The 27,453-nt window shown below is 49.4% G+C and overlaps 1 protein-coding gene across 1 annotated transcript; it reads right to left on the bottom strand.

Annotated features, from left to right (window-relative positions):
* FAM155B (family with sequence similarity 155 member B) lies at positions 1 to 27,282 on the bottom strand. The gene is made up of 3 exons (XM_025373032.1): positions 26,368 to 27,282; positions 3,344 to 3,515; positions 1 to 2,937 (listed from the first exon to the last, which is right to left on the bottom strand). The coding sequence occupies exons 1-3, from the start codon at positions 27,232 to 27,234 to the stop codon at positions 2,552 to 2,554; spliced, it is 1,425 nt and encodes a 474-aa protein (XP_025228817.1). The 5' UTR covers positions 27,235 to 27,282; the 3' UTR covers positions 1 to 2,551.
* Between the last annotated feature and the right edge of the window lie 171 nt (positions 27,283 to 27,453).

The following is a 27,453-nucleotide window of genomic DNA, read 5'->3' on the forward strand; positions in this document are numbered from 1 at the left end:
TTATCATCAAGTCTTACCATTTATTTCTTTATGGGGTTAAACAAGAGCAGAGAGGCCTCTGCTCCACAATGCAACAAAACAGAAAGCAGTACACATACAGAGACTCTTACCGAAACACAGAGGCAGGGTAAGAGGGAGGGCAGAGACAACTGAATCATAGCTGGGTAAGGGAGGAAGGGATGGGGGACTACTAGGAAACCAGTTTGGAGACTCAGTCATAAGAACTAGTGCAAGAAAGTCCTACTCATGAAGCACAGTGTAGAAAATGGCATAAGAAAGCTGCCCGGCTCTGCTGCCTGTGATGGAGGGCAGGGGCAGCCGGAGAGGTGGTGGAAGATTAGGGTGGTGGGGTGGATGGGGGCAGTCAAATGACTTTGAGGTGGAGTGAGGTGCCCCTTTCCCCTGCCACTGGGCAAGGCCTTGGGCTGGTCTGAGCCAGGGGTCTCCTGGGCACTTGGTGAAGGGGAAGAGAGGATGGGAGTCTCCAAGGGTCCATTCCCTGGGGCCATATGGTTCCCCTTTACTTCCCAGTTCCTTTTCCCCTGCTGAGGATGCAGGAGTTAGAAGGCAGTACCTAAGGTCTCTCTGGAGCCCAAGCACCTGCCCCTTTACTTATACATAAGCATGTCTGGAAAGGAGCCAGCACCTCTTCCCCTCCCCAGCTGAAAAGATCACTAGGGATGGGGTATGTGACCAGGCCGGAAGTGCTGAGGGCCAAACAGGGGAGTGTGTGGGCAGGGCACAGGGGTAGGGCTGGGGGATAGGCTGTAAGAAATGAGAAAACTGGCAGGGAAGGACTCCCCAGTCTCATGTAATCAGTCTGGGACCCAGCTGAGGCCCATGAATGATTCCTTCTCCACTCATCCCTAAGCTGACCAAGGTCAGCTCTTCCTTCCCCATCCGCTTCTTGGTTTCACTCTCACGAAGCTCCAGGCCCACCCTTCCATTCACTCATTAGCATCGCATCCCAGGACACAGGCCCTGCTGGCACTAAAGGCTCCCTGGCCTGTCCCAGGAATACAGCTCTGGCTCCCTTTCCTGTCCATTCTTATCAGCATTCAGATGTCCCAGGCAATGTGGGATGCCCCCTACTCCCCACCCCCACACAGCAGACCAGAGCAAGGCTAATGGCCCCCAAGGGGGCTCTCAATGCCTCTTCTCTTGTCCAGCCCTCTAGCCTGACTCAACAGTTTCTCAGCCAAGAGATGACAGCACATTATCTTTAGTCAAAGGGTCTTCTTGGCAGTCCCTGGACTTTCTCTTGCAAGGGGCCGGGGTGACTGGAGCAGAAGACCCTGCTACAGGGTGAAGAGGAGTCTGGGTGTTTCACAATTGGGACAGTAACCCATGGAGTCAGGGATGGAAAGGTGTGAATACTCTTTGGTAGGCTGGGGACGGGGACAGGGTGGGGATAGGGGAGGCTCATCTCTGGAGAGCTCTGGGGAAATGCCACCAGGTTCTCCTTCATGGAGGCCTGGGCTGGGACAAGATGGGGGAGTATGAGGACCCGGGCCAGGCCTGACCCACTTGGGCTTAAGTCCCTCCTCCCCATGGAGATCGGAAATGGAAATATCTTTGACCCCAAGGCCAAGATCTCCAGGGCATGAGTGGCCCTTGGGAGTATGTGCACCTTCTGTAAGATATGGTCCTTCAGACAACGGCAGTCTAACCATGTGCCTGCAGCCTTTTGTTTTGAGGCCTAGCAACTCAGTTCCTGTGCTCTTTCCCCAGAGGGCTCCTCATGCAACTCACTGATTTGGGGAGCAGTTCTCGAGCCTACCTCAACACTTATCAACTGTCTTCCCAAAGCCGGGTGGCAGTAGCCTATTCGGCCATCTCTTCAAGCCCTCTGTCCACATTTCTCCTCTCCTCTCCCCGTTCTCTATCTTCACTCTCTTTCACCATTCATTCTGTACCCCTTACCTGCCCCTCATTGCCTAGGGTGGTGGGGCACAGCTTAACTGGGGCCCCGACCTAGCTGCAACTGTGTGCACCTCATCTCCCAGCCTGGTGCTTCACGTGTGATGGTCCCAGGTGGGGCAAGGTGTGCTGAAGTGGCAGGAGGGCCATTGCACTGTCTGCCGTCGCCTGTAGGGATGTGGGCAGGAGGGAATTAAGGATCTTGGCAACAAAAGGAATGTGGAGTGGGGGAAAGAGCTTCTCCCCTCTGTGCCCCCCAACATTCCCTGCAGGGCCAAGGCTGGGTGAGCAGCATCCTTCCCTGGGGTCAGGGCTTTTGGCAGGGGTGGGCATATCCAGTCCCCACTTCCTCCCTTTTTTCGCTAAGCCCCATAAATGGGGGCTTGGGAGGGGTCACCTGCTGCTCCTGCCTTTTTCTCCCGGATGAATTTTGCAGCTCCCTGGGACCCTCTGGCCATTCTGTTGGAGCTGATTTTGGGGTGGGGGTAGGTTGGGGGGGATGTGTTGTTCCCCCATTTCCCCCCGCCCCCACCTTATCCTATACCTCCCATGGGAGGAACCCCTCCCCCCCACCTGGGGGAGCTGGAGCTGATGTCAGTGTGTGGTGGAGGTCTGTCCTCCCTCCCTACTGTCACTCTTCCCGTGTCAGGCCCTCCTCTAGGGCAGGCAGTGTCTCCAGCCCCAATCCCCCACCACCCTGGTTGCTGGAGAAGGACACCACGGTATGGAGGAGCATGAGAACAAGGACGCAGAGCCGGATCCTGCTAGGGCTGAGGCGGGAGCCCCCAGAGACCGGCAGCAGGGCGGGCTTGTTGCTGACGCGGTGGGGGTGTTCATGACGGGGGTGGTAGTGATGGTACTGTTGGTGGTAGTGGTGGAAATAGGAGTGGTGGAATTGCTGGTGGTGGGTTTTGGGGGCCTCAGACTCCTTGAACTTCTTCTTCTTCGCCTCACAGGAGACCCACTGCACGTCACAGCACTTGGTTTCCGGACGCTTTGGTGAAGTATCCAGCAACCCTGCCAATGGATAAGGAAGGTGTGGTGGGGTGCTCGGGGAGCTGATAGCTATGCCTTACCTAGGGAGCAAGTTTCCAGAGCTGGGGCTGCTCAAGTAGCCTCATCTAAGGCTCCTTCCCCCCAGCCCTCGGCACTTGCCCTTTCTGAGTCCTTCTTTCCTGGGGACCCCAGCCAGTTTCTTCGGGATGACTACCTGGGAGTGTCCTGGGCAGAGAAAGACACTCTGGCCTTTTTCCCTATTCCAGTTGGCCCTGTCCCCACCTGGGGACCTCACTGCCCATTCGTCCAGCCACTGGCCTTCTTCTCACCTGACTCCCCGGTTGTTCTCCCTGCTCCCAGCTCCTCTGACCTGATGCCTGTCCTGGGCCCCCAGCCTCCTCCCTCTTCCCCAGTGCCCTGCCTTTACCTGTACAGATAAAGCCAGGGAGCCCTCCGTACACCATTTCCTCATTGTCGGGGAGTATAAAGGGGCACCGGGTCTGCACCTCCAGGCAGTATTGCTTGCAGGGCACCCAGCGCTGGCATTCCTGCTGGGTCACGCTGAAGTATTCTGAGCACAGCCAGGCCTTGTAGACAGCCTGTGGGGAGAGGAAAGAGCATCAGCCCATGTGTCAGCCCCTTCTCACCTCAGAGGAGAGGGATGGGGAGACTTGCTTGTGGTCTCTCAAGGGGGCCTCACCAACCTAACCCCAAGATTCCAGTGGGTAGAGAGGAAGAAGGGCTTGGATCAAGGCCACTACATCTTACCTAAGATCTCCCATCTCATAGCCAGTGCTCCCAAGCACCCCAGTCTGCAGTCATCCAAGACTCAGCATTTGTGTGTTGGCGAAGATCACAAAATTACTGGAAGGTCAGCACTGGAAGGAGCCTTACCAATCATTCCGTGCAACCCTGTCATTTTACACTTGGTCCAAGGAAGTCTCTGACTTGTCTGAGACTACCTATATATAATGAGGCAAATGTCAGTTCTGTTCAATTCAGCAAACATTTCTTTGGCTGATGGTATTGAGTTTCTAAATTCAAGAAAGAATAATCCTTGCTCTACCTCATTAGAGTGTTGTATGGATGAAATAATATGGCACATATGAAAATGTTTTGTAAACTGTAAAGTGTAACGCAAATGTGAGGGGTTATTTTTAATGAAAAAAACAAAAACAAAAACAAAAACAAAAAAACAAAAAAACCCAGGAACCTGCCTTACCAGGCACCACATGTGCCTTTGAGCTCTACTTGATCCATGCTCTGCCCTATTGGCTTCTGCTCTGGCATGGAGCAGACATCACACACACTGCTATGTTTCATTTGGAACCTCTGCTTTGCAGTTTCACTTCGCGGGTATGCTTCCTGTCCCTCATCTAGTCCACCCCTACCAGGCACTGGGTCCTAGCTAAGAAAGGTTCCCTGCTCCATACTCTTTGGTTATCATCAAGCCCAGGGTTTCTTAACAGTGATACTACTGACATTATGGGTCAGATAATTATTTGTTGTGGTGGCTGTCCTGTATACTGCAGGATATTGCACAGCATCTCTGTCCTCTACCCATTACACAGTAGTAGCATTCTCTCCCCTCACCTATTGTGAAAACCAAAAAAGAAAAAAAAATGTCTCCAGCCATTGTCAAATGTTCCCCTGGGGTGGGGGCATTGTCTCCAGTTGTGAACCACTGATCTAGGTCCTTGCTCCTCAAAGTGTGGACCTGGACCAGCAGCATCACCATCACCATCACCTAGGAGCTTGTGAGAGATGCAGGATCTCAGACTCCACGCCCGATCTGCCAAGTCAGCATGTGCATTTTAACAGATGCCCAGATGGCTCTCATGCACCTGGCCTGTTTCTGTCTCGCCACCCACATCCAGTCCTGTATCTTTAGGGGCGCTTTCTAGGTTCATTGTTGTTCCTCACAGCAATGGTTCTCAGACTTCAGTGTGCCTCAGAACCCCCTGAAGCATTTGTTAAATATGCAGACGTCTCCCTCTGTTTCAGCTTCAAGAGGACGAAGGTGGGCTCAGAATCTGCATTTCTGAGCCAGGTCTGGGTCACTGTGCTGCAGGAGGCTCTTCTATCACATTCTGAGCAACATGGTTTCAGAAGCACTGTCAGTTTCTTATACTTACTTTAAACATTTTCACTAAACTACAAATAACTGCTGTGAACATGGACTTTGGCAATGCAATCCCACACTGGCCTTTTCCAAAGCAGGGGGGTACTAGTGGGTGATGGGGTAGGTTGTGTTGCTAACCAATCCCCCAAAGAGCAAAGCATTGCTTGGGACTTTGGTATTTCACAGGCATCTCAAATTTAACATGTTATAAATTTTAAAATGTAGATCTTATTTTTTTAATCCCAAATCCACTGTCCTCCTCAAGTCTTGACCGTTTCAGTGAGTGCCATGAAACCTAGATGTCAGCCTTCATTTCTCTTTCTGTTTCCCCACATCTAGTCCATCAGCAAGGCATGCCAACTGTAGCTCCACATCCACGCCTTTGGGCAGACCATCATCATCCCTCACCTGGATGACAGTCTCCCATCTGGCCTCTCCACCTGCACCCTTGCTCTTTCCAATCCACTGTCTACACAGGAGGAACAGGGGTCTCAAAACGCAATTGACTCATGTTACTCCTTTGCTCCAAACCCTTCAATGCATTTAGAATTAAACTTCTGACCACAGATTTCTAGCCCTTGTATAACTTTGCTCCTGTCTTTCTCTCCAACTTCATTTTCTTTCTTTTCCTTGAACATGCCCTACTTGTTCCCACCACAGGGCCTTGGCACATGCTGTTCTTTTGGCCTGGAATGCTCTTCCCCCTACTCTTGACATGTCTGGGTCATTTTCATTTTTCAGGTCTCAGTTTAAATGTCCTCTCCTCAGAGAGGGTCTCCCTTACCCCTCTCACCAAAGGATGCTACCCTCATTATTCTCTTTTCCTTGCTTCTTCACCACAAGTATTACTTTCTCTGCACTCTTGTTTGGTTCCTGTCAGCTCCACTAAAATGTGAGTTGCACGTAAGCAGACATGGGTTTGCTTTATTAACCATTGTGTACTCGGCACAATATACACTTTCAAAAATCTGTTGAATGAATGAACAGGACAACTAAATGAGGACATGTCCCTATGCTCATGAAAATTCCAGTTTCATGGGTAGACACATCTAACTTGAATCTATGGCATATGATCTATACCACAAGAGAGTTCAAACCACGGACCAATGGAGGGAAGCAAGTAGAGAAGCAGGGGAAGATTTCAGTGATGGGAAAACAGATGAGCTTGGACTCAAATCAGGATTTTAGATGGGGTGGGTAGAGATGACATAAACAAGCATTCCAGGCTGAGACAATAGCTTAAGCAAAGATATGTCGGCAAACAAATTCATGGTGTGTTAAGAGAACAGAGAATGGTTTTATATGAATGGAATGAAAAGGGCATTGGTGATCTCTTGTTCATGGACATTTATTTCCACGTTTTCACTATTATGAACAACGCTCCAGTGATTATCTTTATACACACATCTCTCACACACTTGTGTTAAATTTTATTTATATAAATTCCTAAATATGAAATTATTGGGCTAAAAGAGTATATGAAAAGGAATGGGAAAGGAGTGAAAGGGCGGTAGAAAAACAGGTGGAAATAGGAGGCAGGGTAAGAGAGCTGGAGGGTTAAAAGAGGGCAGGAAGAGAGGGGCCTGAGGGGATTGAGAGAGTGGCAGATGGGGTAAGGGGTGGAAGACATGAGGTGTATGGGAAAGAGAGGGTAAGGAATGGTAGGAATAGTGGGGGTAGGAAACAACAGGGTTGGGAGAAACAGCCAGGGAATTAGAGGTGGAGGGTGTAAGGGAGGTGAAGAGTTAAGAGTGAGGTGAGGGTGAAATAAGTTGAAAGAGAGGGTGAGATAGGGGTAAGCGGGGCTGTTAAGAGGAGGCGGTAAGAAAGAGGGAGTAAGAAAGACGGGTAAGAACAAGCAGGGGGTGAATAAGATGGAATAAGAGTGGCTAAGAAAGATGGGAGCGTAAGAAAGCAAAGGTAAGAAAGAGGGATAAGAGAGCGCAAGAAGGGGAGGAGAAAGAAACAGAAGTAAGGCAGGAAAGAACATGAAATTACAAGAACTAAGGGTCCCAGTACCTTAGAGACTTCCCTCCATCTTTTGAGCCCCTGAGTGCCAAGATGAGTCTCTGTCCACAGGCTCTGCCCCAATATCTGTAGCCTGGACCCAGAGCCTGCCTGACCCTCACCCCAAAATGTGTGCAATCGGCCCCCTCCCAACCCTGCATCCATCAGTGCAACTCAGAGGTCCCTGTGGAATTCTTTCTGGGCTCTTCTAGTTCAATGCTCCAGCTCCTAGGTGAGAAGGCCCCAGTGGAGTTCCTGCCCTCCTCCCAGGCAACTGCAATTAGCCCAGTAACAGGCTATGGTGGCTGGGCGCTCCTCTCATCTGCTCCTGGAGGGAGGAAGGGAGGGAGCCAGCCAAGGGTAGGTTGGGGAAGGGGGAGGGGTGGCCTGACATTGGGAGTGTGGCCTTTCTCCTTAATTAGACGACCTCCCCACTCAGTCCCCACACCCCCAGCCAGAGTCACCATGACAACAAGTGGGTGAGCAGATTGCTTGGGGAGGACACCAGGCCTGTGGGTGGCGAAGCAGGAACAGGCAAGGAGCTAATGAGGGGAATGGAGGAAGAAGAGTGACAGGGGGCTCAGAGGTAATCCAATTCCTCAGCCCCACAGCTGGCCAGCGGAGGCCATCGCTATCCCTCATGCCTCAGAGGTAGGCTGGGGTCCTTCTCAGGTGAAAGATCTGGCTCTCAGTGTTTGTTACAGCTTGGGCAACAAGCCTGCCTTAGACTCTGCAGCTCTGTTTCTTAGATGGACCTAGGTAGCTTGCCCTGTCTCATTAGTTTTAGGACTGAGCCAGGGGTTGACAGGGGGAGGTTGTTTGGGCAGTCACAGCTTCCTGGGCACTTGTCTACAAGGATGGAGGAAAGCCAGGAGGGCCCGGCTTAGGAGAGTTGTGGGGCTTGCTGGAGGCAAGGGATGCAGGGAAAGAAATGTTTCAGAACAAGACAACAGTCAGTTTTGGGTGAACCACGGAGCTCTTTTGTTCTCCAGGATCTCAACTCTGGCTGCATATCACAATCACTCAGAGAGCTGCCAAAAAAATACTCCTGTCTTGGGCTGGGTGTGGTGGCTTATGCTGGTAATACCAGCAATTTGGGAGGCTGAAGCTGGCGGATCGCTTGAGTCCAGGAGTTCTAGACCAGCCTGGACAACATGGTGAAACCCTATCTCTGCAAAAAAACATAGCTGGGTGTGGTGGTGCACACCTTGGATCCCACCTATTTAGGATGCTGAGGTGGGAGGGTCACCTTTGCCCGGGAGGCGGAGATTGCAGTGAGCCAAGATGACACCATTGCACTCCAACCTGGGCAACAGAGTGAGACCCTGTCTAAAAATGCACACACACACACAAATACTCCTGTCTGGCTCACATCACACCCAGACCAACTAAGTCAGAATCCTTGTGGGTGGAGCCTACACATCTGTAGTTTTTCAAAATACCTCAGGCAATTTTAGTATGCAGCCACAGTTGAGAACCATCGGTTTGGGAGGAACTGGAAACCTGGCTTCCCACCTCCACTCCAGGGTTCTTCCTACTGAACAATCCTACCAGCAACAGTGAATCCAAAATTTGAGAGGCAGGACACAGGGCGTGGGGAGGGGAGGAGAGCTGAGGAGAACCAGACCTGCTCTGGCGTGTTAGGCTCTTCAAACTCTAGCCCTGGCATAAAAGGCTTTCCAATTATGTCCTGTCCTCTGAGCTTAACCATCCTGAACCCTTGAGATGGCAGTGGGGGGGCGGGGGGAAGCATTGACCTGGCGGTGCCCTCCTTTCCCCACCTCAGTTGGGCCACTGCTGGGCTCAATCAAGTTCTGGCTGCTACAGCCCAGTTGCTATGGGAACTGGGAGGGGAAGGAAGCAGGGAATAACTAGAGGGAACACCAATTAACCCAAAAAGGAAGCTGCGAAGGCTGTCCCATCCCTCCTCCCAGCTGGGCTGCAGAGCACTCCTGAAATGGGAGGGCCAAGACGAGAGGGGTCACCATCCCTCCTGGGCTCTGCAGTTGCCAGTCTAGGGAGGATCCAGAGAGCCTTACCCTCCGGCTCTGAGGCTTGCAGCCCTGGCCGCGGCATCCTCATCCCTACTCTCCTCTAGAAAGAAGACTTTTACATCCCAAAGCCAGGACTCAGGACCAGAAAGTTTAGAAAGCGGAGGCCATCCCAAGCTCCTTGGTTCTGGGGCTGAAAAGCCCTCCGGGGAGGAGAGCTTTAGTTCTTGCCAACCAGGAAGTTAAGCAGTTTCCTTCTTGGATTCTAACTTGCTTCCCTCCCTGGGGCCTGTTTCCCCATCCAAATCCTCCCTATAGGCCTTCTCTCCAGGGCTGCTTGTCTTCCTAATGTACCCCTGGGGCCCTTGACCAGCAGCTGGAGCTGCAGCCGCAGAGCCTGTGGAGGCAAAGCAGCAATGTGAGCTACATATGGGGATGATATCCACTGTGCACAGACACCACGGTAAACTCCGCTCCCAGATTTTACCCATGGGGAAACTGAGGCCCAAAGAAGAGGGTCGACTTAGCCAAGTCAGAGGCATGGAAGCAATCAACTATAAGCCATGATTCGAAGGGAGGCAACCTGATTGCTAACCTGATGCCTCTTTGTACCGCATCCATCAGCACACAGAGAAGTGTGTGAGGGACCCCCTCGGGCAGGGTCTGAAAAGAGCCAAGTGCTCCTAGTCCTGACTCGGGGCTTTCAAAGTATTGGATCAGAACAGGGTTAGGTCAGAGTCAGTCTCCTCAACCAGAGGAAGGAGATCATAGACGTAACTCTGGGGAAAGTAGTTCATTGGGATTGGTAGAATCAAACTGGGATTAGAGGCATTAAAGGGCAAATCCAGGTGGATGATAGGGCTCTACTTAAGTGGCTCTAAAAAATAAGCAATAGCTGTCCTGCTTCTCAGACTAAGCAATTATGAGTCAAAGTGGCCTGGCCTGAAGGAAAGGCAGGGGAGATGGCTGGAGAAGAGGGTGAGAACCTAGAGCCAGCACACTTCCAGAAAGCTCTCCCACCATCAAGCCTCTTGGGCCATCTGCTCAAAGGCCAGCGGCTGGATGGGCCCAGCCTGGACACGGTTGGTCCAGTGGAGAAACAGTGTCCCTAATGCAGGAGCAGCTCTGAAGGGGCCTAGATAATCCATGTCAATCAGGTGAGTAGAGGAGTCAGGTTCATGACTGTTCCAGAATAGAAGGGACCATGATAACCATCACAACACTGCCCTGTCTGCTGTTGGAATTTCCACTCCAACATCACTGCCAAGTGCTTATCCAGTTTCTGATTGTAAGCCTTGTCACAGGGGGTCATGCTGTCCTAGGGCAGCCCATATCTTCAGATAACTCTAGCAGTTACAGAAGTTCTTCCTTCTTTTGAACTAATTCCTCCTTGTGGCTTCACTCGCGGCTCTTACTAACTCTTCTGGTGCCATATGGAACAGCTACCTTCCTGTCCCCCGTGCCAACCCTGCAGGTATTTTTAGACTTCTCCGAGTCTGGTTTTCTCATTATTTGTCCATGCGAACATTTCTTGAACATCTTCTGAGTGCCTGGCACTGTACTGGGAACTACAGATAATAGAGATGAGTAAGACAAGATTCCTGTCTTCAAGGAGCAGGGGAGACAATTATATGAATCAATCATTTGAAGTCACTGTGATAGGTAGCACAGACGGTTCCCAACTTATGATGGGGAAACTTACACTTTTTCAATTTTAACCATAGTGAGAAAGCAATATATATTCAGTGGAAATGATACTTCAAGTACCCATACAACCATTCTGTTTTTCACTTTCAGTACAGTATTCAATAAATTACATGATACATTCAACACTTTATTATAAAATACACTTTGTGTTGGATTATTTTGCCTAATTGTAGGCTAGTGTAAGTGCTCTGAGCACGTCTGAGGTAGGCTAGGCTAAGCTATGATGTTTGGTAGGTTAGGTGTATTAAATGCATTTTCAACTTACGATATTCTCAACTTACAATGGGTTTCCCATGGTGTAACCCCACTGTAAGTCAAGAAGCATTGTATCTCCTTGGTACAGTAGTAGCATTAAGGGTGGAGTGATCAACTGTGTTTTGAGGGCTGAAGGACAGGAAAACATCTCCATGTGGGAGAGGGTTGAGTTAGGAATTGAAAAAAAAAAATGAGTAGAAGGTAACTAGGTGGAATATGGAAACAGTAAGTACACTTCAAGCAAAGAAATGAGCAGGCATAAAGGCCTGGAAGTGTTGAGTTTAGAGACTGTAGGTAGTTCAGCATAGTTAGAGGGCGCAAAGTGGGACACAATGGGAGATGAGGTTGCAGAGGAAGGCCATGGCCATGGTTATGACATGCTCTGGAAGCTGACAAGGAGCTGGGCTTCATCCTATAGGCAATGGAGAGCCTTTAATAGGTTTCAAATAATTGCCTACTTAAAGATCGCTTGCCCCTCACATGACTAACTTTTCAGACTTCTGTCTGAAAGTGTGGATGATGGAGTATAGGCATCAAGACTGGAGGCATGGAGACCAGTTACGAGACAATTCCAACAGTCTGAGTGAGAGGTTATGAGGACCCCGACTAAGGCAACAGCGGCAGAATTGAGAAACAGGGAGGAGGGGGTGGATGTGGGAAGAGATGTTAAAGAGGTAGAATCACCAGGATTACTTGAGGATGTGGGGAATGAGAGAGAGGGAGAGATCCAGGATGACGACCAAGCTCCTGGCTTGGGTAGCTGGATGAATAGTTTCATTTATTAAGGCAGGGAAAACAGGAGGCATAGAGTTGGGGGTGAAGACGATAAATTCAGTTTGGGGTCATGTTGACTTTGAGGTATATGTGAGTCAGCCAGGTGGAAATGCTGAGGAGGCAGTTGGACACAGTAGTCAGCTCAGAAGGAGGGTTTGCATAAAGGCTTGGAAGTTATCAGGGGCTAGGGACTTAGTCATCAGGAACATAGTAGGACTATACTTTCCCACATCCTCTGAAGTTAGGCATGGCCATATGACTTGCTTTGGTCAATGAAGTGTGAGTTGAGGTGACATGAGTCACTTCTGGGGAGAAGTTTTAAGAGCAAATGTATGATGTGCCACATTCTCCTCCCTCTGATGCTGACTGTGGAAGCAGTGTTATGTCGGATTCTCTACCATGCTGGGTCTTTGGTGACTATCATGAGCCGATGTTCCCTGATGACCTGTTTCAGACATGTATCATGAGAAAGAAGTAACCATTTGTTGTGCTAAACCTCAGATATTTGGGGGTTGTTTGTTACCAGAGCATAATCTAGCTCACCCTGGCTGCGTCAGCAATTGTGGAAGCCTAGAAAGTGGATGGCATTACCTAGGGAGAGTAGATAGAGAAAGGGATCAACAGATCCCTAGAAAAACTAACATTTAAGGGGCAGATGGAGGAAAAGAATCAGATGAAGATGGAGGAGTGGCTCAAGAGACCGGAGGAGAAACAGAAGAGAGGCATTCTGCCAATTAAGGGAAGAGAGAATTTCAAAGAATAGGGAGTGGCCAGCAGATAAGGATTTAGATGGGAACACAGTGGTTTGGGGAATTAAGAGGCAGTCTCATTATGGTGAGAGCAGTTTCAGTGGAGCAGTGGGGGCAGAAACCAGCCTGTAGAAAATTGAAAAGGAAATGTGAGGAAATAAAATCGAAGATAGCTATGTGTAGACTACTCTTTCAAGAAGCCAAACATCCCCAATGTTTTTTTCAACTATTTCAAAAGATGTGGTTTCCAGTCCTCTCTTAGCCTGGTTGTTCACATTCAGATGAGTCCCTGTATTTCCATGTCCTTTGCAACTACACATAATCCCCAGATAGGATTTATCAACACAACGTGAAGTAGAGGTATCAGCCCTCCTGTCCTAGAAACTTTTTGTTAATGCAGTCTAGGGTCACATTTGCTCTTTGGGGGGCTGTATCACATTCTGGTAACTCATGGGAAACAAAGAAGAGGAGGGCTGCCTGAGTGTGGGACCAAAGGGACAGCCTAGATCAGTCTTAACACAAAGCCTTCTGGTAAGACATTTCTATAAATTATACACTCATGAGACTGTAGATTCACCAAGGACAGATTGTATCTTACTCATCTGTCCCCTGTCCTCAGGGCCTCACATGGAGGTGGGTATATAAGTGGAGGAGGTATACACATGGAGGTACTTGACAAGTACTTGAAAACCAAACCTCTAGCAACTAGAGCAAGGTGGAGAGCTCCAAGAAAAAAAGTGAAAATAATGGGTTATGAAAGTGTTTGTGTGAGATTTTATAGTTCTGATAAAGAAATTGGGAATGTATCAGCAAAAAATGAGAAAACTAAGCAAACATAAAACAAGAGGCAATTATTAACTCCATGCAAACAAGATGACCAAGGAAGGAAACATAATCACAGTATTCTACATAACTCAGCTGTGAACAATATTTGTAATTCTAGTAATATAAACTGGAATATTGTTAAAACCAGAAATTTTGATTTGCCAATACTGAATGTATGAGGGGAGGGGAAGCATGTGTGTATGTTAAGTGCTGCTGGGAGTAAAAGAACTAAATCTTCCTCTAATCACATTTTAAAAGTCAACAGATATTTAAAAGAGAAAAATTGGGAAATAGAATATTGACATGGCATTTAGAAATGTGGAGGTAAATATCAGAAGAAAACAGCTAAGAGAGTTGGAAGTATTTAATTCTTAAGATTTAGGCTCAGGGGTGGAGTAGAGGGCTACTGTTTTAATGATAAACATTGAGATCTATATATGTCATTTAACAGACATTTTATATATAGAATTTAAAAGCTTTATAAGCTACAAGGATACATATAAATGAGATATATACACACAGGTGTAGATATGTGTATGTGTGAATATCTAGCTATATGTGTGTGTATACACAAATATTTAAAACAGAAAAAACAAGAAATAGCAATATTAGCATACCATTTAGAAATACTGAGGTAAATATCAGAAGAAACAGTCAAGAGTGTCTCAAGTGTTTGACTCTGAAGAGTGAGGCTTGAGGTGTGTGTGTGTGTACACATATATATGTGTGTATATGTATATAGCTTGTACATGCCATTTAAAATTATGAAGATACAGTACTTTGATAAACTGAATTTTAAATAAAAACAAACTGCTTTGCAGCCACAAACCTCAAAAACAAAAAACAAAATCTCCAAGACCTGATCTGACCAACCTCGCCAGACTCAGCCCACACTGAACCTGCTGCAGAGCCCCAGGCCCTGCACTGCCCTGCCCTGGATCATCTACTCCATCATCACTGTCTGGACCACGGTAAATTTATCAGGACAACGGAGCTAATGAGGGGTCCCACAGCCACACAGAGGACTAAGATGAGAGGAGGGGAGCTTTGGGAGCTTCTGTGCACAATGGTTGTGCAGATTACCATGGGAATGGTGCCAGTGTGACAGTGACAGCCATAGGTTCCCTTGAGCTGCACACACTTCCCCTTCCCAGGCACACTTGTTTGCCACATACAGCTATACCTGGGCCTGGGCCCAGGCCCAGGCAGCAATCTCCAGCCTTCTCCAGGGATCACTAAAGACAGATCTTTACCTCCTCCTCCAAATGCTGTGCCTTGCCAGAAAGATGAGAGGCTGGAGAGAACAGAGATGTGATCAAAGATGACTGTGAGCTGTGCTTGGTCTTTAGTGATGAGGTAAATCAAGGGCTTTGGAGTCTTTCCATCTCCCTCTCTGCCTCTTTACTCCCCCATCTAAGCATATCCTTGTGCTTTCCCTCACTAGAATCCTCTGGCTCGTCATCTCCCACCCCAGATACTTCACCTCCTGCTCACAAATTACCTTTCCCTACTCCTAAGTAGCCCGCCCCAGTGTTGCCAATCTCAATTAGATATTAAGCAGTCATTTGGATTAAACACACCTAATTAAGGAGAGAATAATAATAGCTACCATTTATTAAGTGCTTACTATATGCCAGGCTCTGTTCTAATCACCTGACCCTGACATTTCTTAACTCACTGAAACCTCACAACCATCCCTTGAGGTAGAGACACATCTTTACAGATGAGGACAGGGAGGACCAAAGAGTTTAAATAATTTGTCCAAGGTCCACAGTCAATAATAATAATAACAATGTGGCTAGCCTGTCTTGAGCACTTTCCATCTCACAGGCACTGTGCTCTTAAGAGATTAGCATGCTTCATGGCATTTAAGCCTCATAATAACCCTATTTTTTAGTTCCAAAGGTGAGGAAAGTGAGATTCCAATAGAGATTAAAGAATATGTTCAAGTTCTCAACAGCTATTCTACAGAGAAGACAGATTTTGAACTGGAAGTTGAAGTCAGGTCAATCTGGACTTCGGTGTCCAAACTTTTATACTCATATTGCCTTTGGGATGGTCCCCTTCAATTCATTACAACCGCTGAAGCCTGTGGACTCAAACAAATCTCGTTTTGACATAATTTCACATCAAATTAGGGAGAGGTTTGTAGGTCTGGATGGGAGGGGCGACTCTGTAAAAATCAGTCTGTGTAGTCCATTCTTCATATGAGTAAAGTTTTCTTTGTAAGTAGATGTGGGGGGAATAGCATTTGGATATTAGGTGCCACGAATGATCATTTCCATTCCACAATCAAAGTATTCCTTTCTCTCTCTCCTCAACACACACACACACACGCATATGCACACATACACGTACACACGCACACACCCTGGGAGATGGAGGTGTTAAAAAGAGGCAAACACTGCTTTGCTTCTTCTGCACCCATCAGCTTCCTACCCAGAGCCGAAGGCTCACTTTTCCTGTTTTAATCTTAACAATTGGTGAAGGGAAGGCAGCTGTCTTCAGAAGAAAGATTTTCTTGCCTCAGAATGTGAGTTCTCCTGTCCCAGGTCCTACCATCTAGGGGCTTCTAGAGTAGCCTCACCCTGGAAGACTCCAATGCCAGAGTCCATTCCTTCAGAAAAGTCTCGGGGTATCTATGCACTCCACTTTCTCCCCAACTCCTTCTCCCCAGCATATTCCACAAATTCTCTTCATTGAGAAGCCCCTGCTCCAGTTAGATAGACAGTTAGAGCTGGCTTCAGATTCTGGCTCTGCCACCAACTGTGTGAATTTGGACAAGTCACCTCCTGTAGGGAGACAGGGACTCAGCCACTAACTTTCTGGTGACTGTGAGAAAGGTATTTTTCCTTCCTGGGCCTCAAGTTGGATCCAAGAAGTTGATGCCTAGGGAGTAAGCAAATACAGTGGGAAGACAGGGTCAAACATCTTTAAACTCAAACAGTCATGCCATCCAAACCCAAACCCTAGGTCTGCTCATACTGCTTATAAAACCTCAGGCAAGTTACTGGACTTCCCTGATCCACACTTTCCTCATCTGTAAAATGGAGATAATAAAATTACGTACCCTTACTTTTCTGTAAATGATGCCTGTTAAGGAACTAGCACGAAGCTTTACCACACAAAGCTTTACCGATAGTATAATTACACCAGCAAAGACTGGGTGGTGCCATTGTCTGCTGCCATTCAAATCCCTGGATTTGACGTGGGTTCAAATCCCAGCTCCAACTCTTACTAGCTGGATGACCTTAAGCTAGCCATTTAACCTCTCTGAGCCTGTCTTCTCCTCTGTAAAATGGGAATAATATATATGTACTTCATAAGGCAGATGCAAGAATTAAGTAAGATAAAGGACACAAAGTTTGTGGAATGGTTCTCTTCCTTTCCATTCCCTCCTCTCAGCTCTATGGTGCAAATAACAAATGAAAAAATTCTGCCACAAATGTGATTAGAAAAAGGTTAATATCATTAATACATACAAAAAAGCACGTACAAATCAGTAAGGGAAACAGAAAACATGAAAAGACAATTCACAAAGCAGGCAAGACAAATGGCCTATAAACAAGAAAAACAAACATCTGACCTAAGGAATGCAAATGAAAAGCCAATGCTGTACCATTTTTCAACTACCAAATTAGTAAAGCTTTAAAGATGTGATAGCCAATACTGGAAAAGTGTGCTGCATTAGTCTCACACTTTTGGTGAGGGTATAAACCAGAATAACCCAGTAATTTGAAAGAAAGTTGGTAATGTATGTCAAGAGCCTCAAAAAGGTTAATACTCTTTGATTCTGTAAGTCTAGCTCTGAAACTTCATCTTGCAGAATTAACGTCTATGCTCCCATTTGTATGCAAAAGGAAAGAAAAAGTCATTTTGTGTGTAGACGTTTATGTAAGCCTGGACAGAGGGGTAGGAGAACACACTCCATATTGTTAACATCAGGGACCTCAGGCAGTGGGACTGGGAGGGGAGCTAATAGAAGGATCATTAATGTTTTCTTTATAAACCACTGTATTGTTAGATTTGGTACAAACAGCACGCATTATTTTGTGATTTTTAAAAACTCAGCAAAGTAGAGAAATAAAAAATGACTGAGATAGCATTTATTAGTAAAAAAGATTCGTAGTTCTGAAACAGATTTATGAACAAAGAATATCATCACAGTATTATTTATAATAGTAAAATGTTGGAAGTAACATAGATGTCGATAGGGGACTAGTTAAATACATTACATTACATTACATTCACATGATGGAATATTGTACACTTATCAAGAATGAGGTTTATGAATATTTAATTATATAAAAAGATAGTGTAACAAGCTTAAAAGAGCAGGGTAAAAAACACTATGGTTTCAACTATGTAAAAATACAGTAACATATCAAGATGGCTATTATTGAAAACACTTCAAAAATAACAAGTGTTGACAAGGATGTGCAGAAACTGGAACTCTTGTGTATTGCTGTTATGTATGTAAAATGGTGCAGAATGTATAACATAAAATGTAATATAATGTAAAATGGTACAGCCATTGTGGAAAACAGGATGGCAGTTCCTCAAAAAGTTAAACATAGAATTGCCATATGATCTGGCAATTTTACTCCTAGGCATTAATATAAACCCAAAAGAAATGAAAGCAGGGATGCAAAGGATACCTATACACCAATGTTCAATGTTCATAGCAGCATTATTTACAATAGCCAAAAAGTGGAAATAACCCAAACGCCCACCAACAAATGAATGGATAAACAAAATATGTCATAGATATACAATGGACTATTAGCCATAAAAAGGAATGAAGTACTGGTGCATACTGCAACACGGATGAACCTTGAACACATTATGCTAAATGAAATAAGCTGGACACAAAAGGACAAATAGTGTATGACTCCACTTATATGAAGTACCTACTCAAATTCCTAGAGACAGAAAGTAGAATAATGCTTACCAGGGGTTGGAAGGGGGGAAGAATGGGGGGTTATTTTTTTTTAATTTTTTTTTTTATTTTTTGAGACAGTGTCTCACTTTGTCACCCAGGCTGGAGTGCAGCGACGCAATCTCAGCTCACGGCAACCTCCACCTCCAGAGTTCAAGTGACTCTCCTGTCTCAGCCTCCTGAGTAGCTGGGATTACAGGTGTGCACCACCATGCCCGGCTGTTTTGTATTTTTAGTAGAGCTGGGGTTTTGCCATGTTGGCCAGGCTGGTCTCGAACTCCTGACCTCAGGTGATCTGCTCAGCTCGACCTCCAAAAGTGCTGGGATTACAGGCACGAGCTACCGCGCCCAGCTGGGAGTTACTGTTTAATGGGCACAGAGTTTCTGTTTGGGAGGATGGAAACGTTTCAGAAACAGATAGTGGTGATGATTGTACAATACTGCAAATGTGCTTAATTCCACTGAATTGTCCACTTAAAAATGGTTGAAATGGTCAATTTTATGTTATGTATATTTTACCACAGGAAAAAAAAAGACTAAGTGCTCTGGGACTTTTTTCCTTTTATACTTCTACTTTCCAAAATTTCTCCAAGACCTTTTTGGTTAACTGGGAAAAAAAAAAAAAAAAAGATATTATTGTAAGATTCTGAGACTATAATAATTCTAAGAGATTAACTTGGTTGGAAGTTTTAATGAGTTCAACACTAAACAGACAAGCTCACCTTTCACAGATCAGCCAGGTAGCCATGCTATCTTCTTAAAACCAAGTAAGACAGGGAACATTGGTAACACCCACCGCCACCAAATGCCCCTCTTCTGGCAGAATTTGGTGGGTTGGCACTTCCTTCAATCCCCAAAAAAAGCCTAGGTATTCAAGGTTAGGGGCTCACCAAAACCCCTGCATGGGAACTGGGCATCCAGAGTCCACGCCAGGCCTCAGCAGACTCTGGGGCGACAGTCTTACTGCAGTCGTTTTCCCTTCCAGCTCTACCAGCATGGGCAAGGATATGGAGAAATTGCACATGTTGAGGTGCAGTGGATGTGGAGGCCAGGGTCTCAGGCCTGCATTAGGCCTGCTTAGGGACTAACTTAGGTTAATATTCTGCAGCTTCTCCCCTCTTGCTCTGCTTGATCCCTCCAGCAGATTGCGGCTGAGAATATAACAGAGATACCTTCTCTCCAGGCGAGAGGAGCCCAGGTCCTCCTGTCTCCTTTACAGTTCCTTCCTTGTGCCCATTCTCTTGTTGCTATTCCAGGAAGGTAACAGTGATTGTCACTGGATTCAAGGACAAGAGACTGGGATATTGAACAAAGAGGATGTTGGTGGGTCCTCATTTTGGATCTGGGCCACTCCAGAGGACCTCTAAGCTGCCAATAGGCTCTGTTGGGCCTCCCTTTCAGTCCGTCCAGCTTCTCAGCCCAGCCTCTCAGTAGCCAGCTGGGTGCTACCTCTGACAGCTGGAGGAGATTATTAGCATTTTCTTCATGCATCTGTGCACTGGAGAAAGAACAGACAGACCTAGGTTTGTATGCCAGTCCTTTTGCTACGTGGCCTGGGAAGGTCACTTCACCTCAGAGCCTCAGTTGTCTCGTGTGTAAAATGGGGATGATGATAGTGCCTGCCTGCTAGGATGACTGCCAGGATTAAATGAGTTCATGAACATATATAAAGCCCCTGGCATCTCCTAGGCACTCAAAGCTCACAATTTTCTTCTTTCCTTCCCCTTTCTTAGCTCTTTCATCTTTGCAGCCAGTTGGCCTCATCTTCTGGCCCATAGACTTGTGGCTCAGGTTCCAGCTACTTTCCCCAGAATGCATTCCAGCAGGAGCTTTGGCCCTGGCAGTCCCTGTCACTCCGTAGTAACTCCTTCCCTCTCCAGAGCCAGCTGCAGCTCGCCTGGTGCCCTTGCTCTCCCCTCTAAGCACCTATCTGGCTCACAGTATCAAAAATTCAGGCTTTACTGAACCCACTTTTATGCCCAGGGAGAAAAGGCTGGTCCAGCATCCCTGGCCTCTTGCACACACTCTGGTCTGTGTGCTTGTAATCACACAAAATGCAAACATACCCATTCCCCAGAGACCTACCAGGCCAGCATTGGAGAATGGTGCTTGTAGTGGTCCAGATTTGTCCAGACCCCCAGAAGCAGGGGCCACCCCTGGCTTTCAGTTAACACTAGCAGCTGGAATCCACATGTGGTTGAGAAATGAGCTGGGAAGGGCAGGTTTGATGCCCAGTCTGCACGGGCACACAGCAGGTAAACAGCCTCAGAGGGTGGGGGCACAGAAGAACTGCCCCAAAGGAGAAGTTTTTCTAGGACACACTCCCACCCCTGAGTCTGAGGTGTCAGCCGATGTCCCTCCCCACATGTAAAAAAGTGGGTATACCCTTTCCTTAGGGTACTGACATATCCAGAGGGGACCAGCATGCACCTGCATGGCTTCGAAGCACCCTCTCATGCTTACGATGTGTTGGGAGATTCTTGACCCTCCTTTGATCTTGGTCCCACCCACTGTCTTCCCTCTCTTCACTTCCACCTTCACCATGTTCAGAAGACTTTTCCTGCCAGACCATGGTAATGGGCGGGAGGCTGTTAGGCTCCCTTTCTCCACCTAACTCCCCCAACCCCCACCTTCAGGAGATACCAGTGTATCCTTCCTGGAGGTTCCCGTTGCTATGGTGACTGTAGTAGTCAGGCACCAGCCTGCGGGAAGGATGGGAAGTGGCCATGAAGAAGACTGGGGGATGTGTGTCTGTGTGTGCATGCACACATGTACATGTCTACCCTGAATGGTAAGGAGAGAAGAGAAGTGGGAGAAAGAGAGCAGAGAGGGAGAGGGGGAGGCAGGAGGAAAGAGGGCAGAAGACAGGACCAGAAGATGAAAGGGAGCAAGACAAGGGATGGCAAAAAGGGAGGTAAAGTGTGAGTGGAGTGTGAGTGATGCAACACCCAAGGGGCATGCGGGCCAGAAGAGGGTGTGGGATCTTGGAGTAAAGGTTTGGGCGGGGTGTCAGGTGGGAGATGGGAATAGGGGGAGTAAGGTGGAATGTGAGGGGCTGACTGTTGACAGGAAAGAGGTGGGGAGTGAGGTCCAGAGTTGGGGTGAAAGGGGGTAGAGGTCACTGTCAGGAGGGGCAGGGGTTGGAGGACTATAGGTAGAGGGAGTAAGGCGTGGGTGTGACTTGGGAAAAGCCTAGGGTGATAAGTAGAAGATTGGGAAGGTTGTAGGGTCATTGGAAAGTGGATAGGCATGTTGGGTGTGAGCTAACATGTGGGAAGAATATGGGGGTTGGAGTTGGGGCAGGTCAGGGTGGGCGTGAAGGGTCTGGAAAGGTGTGAGCAGCATGAGGCCACTTTCCCACTCCCAGTCTTAATTCACTGTGTCCTTGTCCTAGCTATAAACATTGCCTCCTCTCTGTCCCTGCTCCAGGATTCCTGGTTCCTGCTCCTTCCCAGAACCCCATGCTCACATTCCTTGGTGACGAGATGAGCTTCTGTGGATCTGGAGGCCCCTCTCCCAGGGCAGGGTTTGCCATGGCTCCCAAGAGGCTGTTTATTGACAGCCTGCCCCTTCCTCTACCCCCAAACAGGGACCAGGGCACCTCTCTGGCTCTAAGAGCCCTGGGTCAGGGAGGCTGCCTGTGGGGCACTGCTCCCTGACTGCAAGCCTGTGTGATGGTAACAGAGACCACTGGCCAACTTGGGGCTCCTGTCCTTTACCCAGTGCCCTGAGCTCCCTGCTCTCAGCACCCCTCATACCCAGTGTTAGCAAGGAGTCCTGCTTGGCAGGAAAGCTGTGGCAGGTGGGAGGAGAGAGGAAGGCAGTGAGGCAGAAACAGCTGCCAGCCGGAGTGGAGGAAGAGCAGGGCCCCAGCGGGTACGGGCAGAAGGCAAGGCGCTGGCTCTGGCAGCCCCCCACCCCCTCTCTTTGTGTGGGTGTTAGGACCAACCTCCTTCCCCAGCCCTCCCCATCCAGTGCTGCTGTTCAAGGAGCAAGCTTTGCTCACAGGCCTAAAATCCAGGCAGAAATAGACCTCAAAGGTCACCCGGTCCAACTCTGCTCAAAATCTGGTGTTAGAGTTGCCTCCATGGCATTTTCCCCAGGGGTCCACCTGTACCGGGCCAGATACTTCCTGGGAGGAGGAACTCACTTCCTCCTAAGGCAGTCTGTTCCTTTTTTGAAAGGAAGAAACTGAGCAACTCTGCTATGGCAGGTCTAGGTACTGTAAAGACTCTTCTCATTAATAATGACCTCGCAGGACTGTTACAATGAATTAGCCCCATTTTACAGGTGAGAAAAGTGAGGCTCAGAGAGTTGACGTCCTTAGCTCAAGGTTACACAGGTAATAAATAAAAGAACTACGTTTTAACCTAGGACTTTCTAACTACAAAAGCCCTTTGGGGCTACGCAGGTCATGCTTCTTCATTTATACCATGTCAACTCTTCTGAGGTGTGACGTCAGACAGCATGTCTGCCTGAGTCGCCTCTTCTCCAAGTGAAACACCTCCTTCTACTCTCTCCAGAAGAACATGGGTTCCTGCCTCCTCCTCAGCGCAGTCAGTGTGAGACCCAAAATCAAACATGCTGTCTGCCAGGTGTGCTTGGGTCAGTCTGGAGTAGAGCAGAACTATCACATCTTTCCCTGGTACTCATCTTTACTAATGCAACCCTATGGCTGGTGAGAGAGCTAAGAACTGTCCCTCCCTTGGGCCTCTATTCCCTCTCAGATCAATAGCTTTGAGAGAAGTCAGGATTTTGCCCCCATCTCCATCACTCCCCCTAGTCTGAATGTTCTGAAGAGAGAGTAGGAAAGAGAGAGGTGGGGGAAGAGGCAATCAGAAAGGCAGAAGCGTGGCAGAACTGGGAGGCTGGAGAGGCATGGGGGAGTGAGGTGGTTGTCCAGTAACCCTAGCTAGGTCCAAGAGAGTGGGGTGGGGGTTGGAGGAAACAGGGCTTGGGGGGATGCACAGGGAGATAAGAGAGAGGTGAGGCATGACCCTAGGAGCTGGGAGAGGCCAGGGCGGGGAAGGGCATCGGCCTGCCTAAGTTAACATTGCCCTGCTGTGTGAGAGGAAGTCAGTCACACATTAAGGAAATGTTGCAGTTGGTACTAAATTGGGAGGTGTCACAGGCAGCAGTGAGGACAGGTATGATTCGTGGGGCCCTGTGTGGCCTGAAACAGGGGCAGATATTGCAAAGGCAGAGAACAGGGTTTCTGGGGCCACCCAGGGAAGAGCTAACTGATGCACTCAGGACAGGGCCCTGGGGACAGGGGGTCACCTGGCTCTGGAACAGAGGTTCCCAGCTTGGTTTCCAGAAGTAGAGAAAGCGTCTTCATCCTGGCCTGGGGCTGTGGGCTCTCCACTCTGGAGAAGCTCTGAGGGTGGGGCATCATCTCCCAGGGATCCCATTTGGAGTGGGGACTGGACAGGAGGGCTTGGAGCCCAGGAACAGGGTTGGGGAATGGCAACTAAGGCCTGCCAGGGAGGTTGGGTGAGGGGCTGAGGAGAGAGGAGCCTACAGTCCAAGAAGGGTAGCAAGGTTGTCTTTTCCCTTAGTGCCCATCATACAGCTGGATTCGAGAGCCAGGTGGGTCTGGCCTCAGTTGAGGGAGAGAGCATTGGACAAGGGGTGGGAAAGGCAGGAAGAGAGCTGTGGAGCTGGCACTGCCCTTCTGCCAGCACAGCAGGCAGCAAGAGAGCAGGAGGAGTTCGCTGGTTTGCTGGAGAGAGACAGACAAGAAGACAAAGGAGAGGAGGGAGGGCCATCAGGAACTTGATGTGAGGCCATGGCAAAAGCACCAGCTTAGCACCAAAACAGGTGGGCTGGAGTCCTGGCACTCCTGCTCATTATCTGAGTGACCTTAGGGCAAACCGTTTGATCCCCTTGCACCTAAATTTCCTCATCTGTAAAATGGGAGTAATGGTGTTAGTATCACCAGCCTCCTTGATCTCATAACATACACGAGAGGGGCGGAAAAACCCTAAGCATTACATTAATGTCAGATGTTATATTCTTATTACAAAATACATCTGCACCTTCTCCCCACAAAAGACCCAGGATGTGGGCAGAGCAAGGATGATGATCCCTGTTTTACAAATGAGGAAATGAAAGCTTACAAAAGTGAAGTGACTTGCCCAAGGTCATACCACTTACAAGAGGTAGAGGTGATAAGGCCGCCTGAATCAGAGAGATCAGATATATTTCTTCTACGTCACACTGCTTGGTAAAACAGTCAACATGAGAGATTTGTATTTAGTTCAGGTCCAGACAGAAATCGGAATCAACTACAACATGGAGAAAACCCCGTGGGGAAGTTGTGGTGTGCCTCTCATCCATACTGGTGATTGAGGAAAAAAACAAAACAAACAAACAAACAAACAAAAAACAGGGCCATGGGGTTGAAGGGAGGGCCACAAAAAACAGACATCCTCGATTCCATCTGCTTGTGGACCCTGTCTCTCTGCTCCCACTGAGTGTATGTGTCCGTGGCTGACATCAAGGGTATGTGTCTCTATTAAGACAAAATGTGTCCTTCTTCATGTGACAGTACTTCTGCCTGCGTGTCTCTGACACCATGGGGAGATGTGCGTGTGTGTGACACGGCATCTGCTTCTGTGACACTGTTTGTGGGTGTGACGACCTCTCTGCATGTCTATGTGACTTTGCCCAGGGTGGTGGTGATGGTGTATGGCAGTGTGTGTGTCTATCTGCTTGTACACCTTTAAGAAGTGGAATATCTCATTTGGTAGTGTGAGTGAGGCAGTGAGTCAGCTGAGGCTGAGGGAGGCGGGAGGGAGACTGCTAGGTTACGAGAGCAGGAAAAAGGAGAAGGAGAAAGTGAAGTCAGGAGCGAGGAACTACCCCTTTCCTGCCCAACCCTCTGCCCCCAATCCCTAGGGAACCCGCCAAAAGCATGGAAGCCCTGCAGAAGTCCACAAGGGCCATGCTGGATGGAAAAGGGCACTTTCTGCCCCTCCCCAAAGTCTTGGAGGGAGACGAGCTAGGCTAGAAAGCAACTGTCTCACTCTCCAGCTCTTGGCCCCAGCTCGAGGATGTGTGAGGTCACCACCCCTCCCGGTCTCCTTGTCATTTGACCCTTTGACCTTGCTGTTCTCTTTCCTCCCAAAGGCAGGTCACCTGGCCAGGCCGGGTGAGCAGGGCAGTAGCATCAAGTCCCAAATGTTTGCAGCCCTCACCCACCTAACTGTCCAGAGCAACCCCGCCGAGGATCAAGAAGTTTAACACTCGGCTCTTCCCTAGGCGGGCCTGTTCTGCAGCTGCCTCGCCTCTCCTCTGGATACCTATCCCCAGCAGCTAGAAAGCCAGTTTTCCCTCCACTGTCACCCTGGGGTGCTGGGAAGGCACTAGGAGTTTTGTATGAGAATGCACCAACCTTCAGTGGCCTTCCCACCAGTCGCTGTTCCCTGTTCCCAGCTCCTTCCTTTGTCAGGGGAGTAGAGCCTGCAGGTGACTTCCTTGGGAGAAGACAGGCACCCCCTGGGGTTGACCTGCCTCGGCTATGGCCAGCCACCTCAGGTCACGTAAGGTCAAGAGTTTGGTGTGTCCCACCACCAGGAGTGCTCCTCCTCTCAGCCACTGGCAGAAGCCAAAGGGTGAGAGTTTGGTTGCCAAATATTCTTCCTCCCGTCTTTGGCCTTCCCCCTGTACCAGCCAGTCCCAGGACGTTCAATTCCAGCTTCGGAAAGGAGGGGGGCATGGCTGGCTGAGGATGGAGGCTGGGGGGAGCACAATCCCTCTTGCCACCTCATTGTCAGCCCAGGGCCCCGTGGCCCCTCCCCACTCATGAGGGGGCAGGTCTCCAAGAAGCCCCAGGCCTAAGGTGCCCAAACCCGGAATTAATAGAAGTTGGCCAGGTGGTTACCTGACCTGAATCCCTGAGGCCCCTTGACTAGGGAGGGTCCCAGGGTGGCACTGGTTAGTGCTGCACAGGGCACGGTGGGAGTGGTGGGGTGGGTAGAAAGGGAGACTTCCTTTTCTCTTCCCATCCCACTGCTGCCGCTGCCGCTGCCGCTGCCGCTGCCCAGGGCGGCTGTTGTGGCTGCGGAAGCCAGTCCTTACCTTACAGCCTTTCGTGCAGGACCGGATTGAGTACTCTTCCGCCTGTAAGTATTTATGCAGCACGAGGTCGAACTCGTCATATTTTTCCTGAGCGTGTCGGTCCAGCCGCTGGTATGCCTCGATACAGTTGCTACACGCCTCCCAGGCCCCGGAGCCCGGGCTGGCCACCACGGCTAGCAGGTCCCCCAGCAGGGTGTCCAGGCTACAGTCCAGGCTGTCGGGGCGGTCCATGCCCAGCAGCAAGTCCCAGACCGTGTAGGTATCGCAAAAGGAGAGAGTGAAGTTCCGAAAGTGGCCTTTGAGCAAGTTTTTTTTGGCGGAAGGGAACTCGGCCGGGCCACGGGAAGGGGAGTCAGGGGGCCGCAGAGGGGGAGCCGGGGTGGTGGGTTCGAAAAGTCTCTGCAAAGATTGCAATTTGGTGCAAGCTGCGTCCAGCCCAGTGGGCTCTGGGACGCCGCCGCAGACCGGCCGAGAGCCGGCGGCGGGGGCGGCTTTGGTCAGGTTGCTGTATCTGGGGCCGCAGGTGCCCGGGGGCGCGCTGGGCTCGCCGGGCTGCGGCGGCGGCAGCGGCAGCACCGCGCGAGGAGGCACCGGCGGCCGCTCCCGGCCGGTCCCCCAGGGCGGCCGCATGGCGCTGCTCAGCTCCCTGGCCCGGGGCCGGGCCCGGGCCCCAGCGCACAGCCACAGATGGTCAGCGAGCAGCACGGTGAAGAAGAGCAGGGACGCCAGGGACAGTCGCCATCGCTGCGCCCGCTCGGAGTCGGCGCAAGGTTTGTCGCTCGGCCTGGGAGCCCAGCAGCAGCAGCAGCAGCAGATAGTCAGCGCGGCGGCGTCTTTCCCGGGCCACATCCAAGCGCCCCTGAACATATTTCAGGGGGGTCCGGGCTGGAGGGAGTAGGCAGGCGCGAGGCCGGACGGCCGTCTCGGGCGGGCGGGCTGCGCGCCGCTCTGCGCTCCTCGGCGCCGTCCAGGCTCTACCTCGGGGGCTGCATGGTGAGGCAGGCCGGCCGGCCCGGTGCCCCGCTCAGGCCGGAGTCGCGGGGCGCTCTGGTGCCGTCTCCGCGCCGCTCCCGCGCTCCGTCGCTC

Source organism: Theropithecus gelada, chromosome X (assembly GCF_003255815.1).
Source record: "Theropithecus gelada isolate Dixy chromosome X, Tgel_1.0, whole genome shotgun sequence".
In the NCBI taxonomy this organism is placed as follows: Eukaryota; Metazoa; Chordata; class Mammalia; order Primates; family Cercopithecidae; genus Theropithecus; species Theropithecus gelada.

Coding starts and splice junctions, on each gene's coding strand:
- FAM155B (XM_025373032.1), bottom strand. CDS start 27,234: ATGTTCAGGGGCGCTTGGATGTGGCCCGGGAAAGACGCCGCCGCGCTG. Junction 3,516..26,367: donor CCTGCACGAAAGGCTGTAAG/GTAAGGACTGGC, acceptor CTCTCCCCACAG/GCTGTCTACAAGGCCTGGCT. Junction 2,938..3,343: donor CCCTGGCTTTATCTGTACAG/GTAAAGGCAGGG, acceptor ATCCATTGGCAG/GGTTGCTGGATACTTCACCA.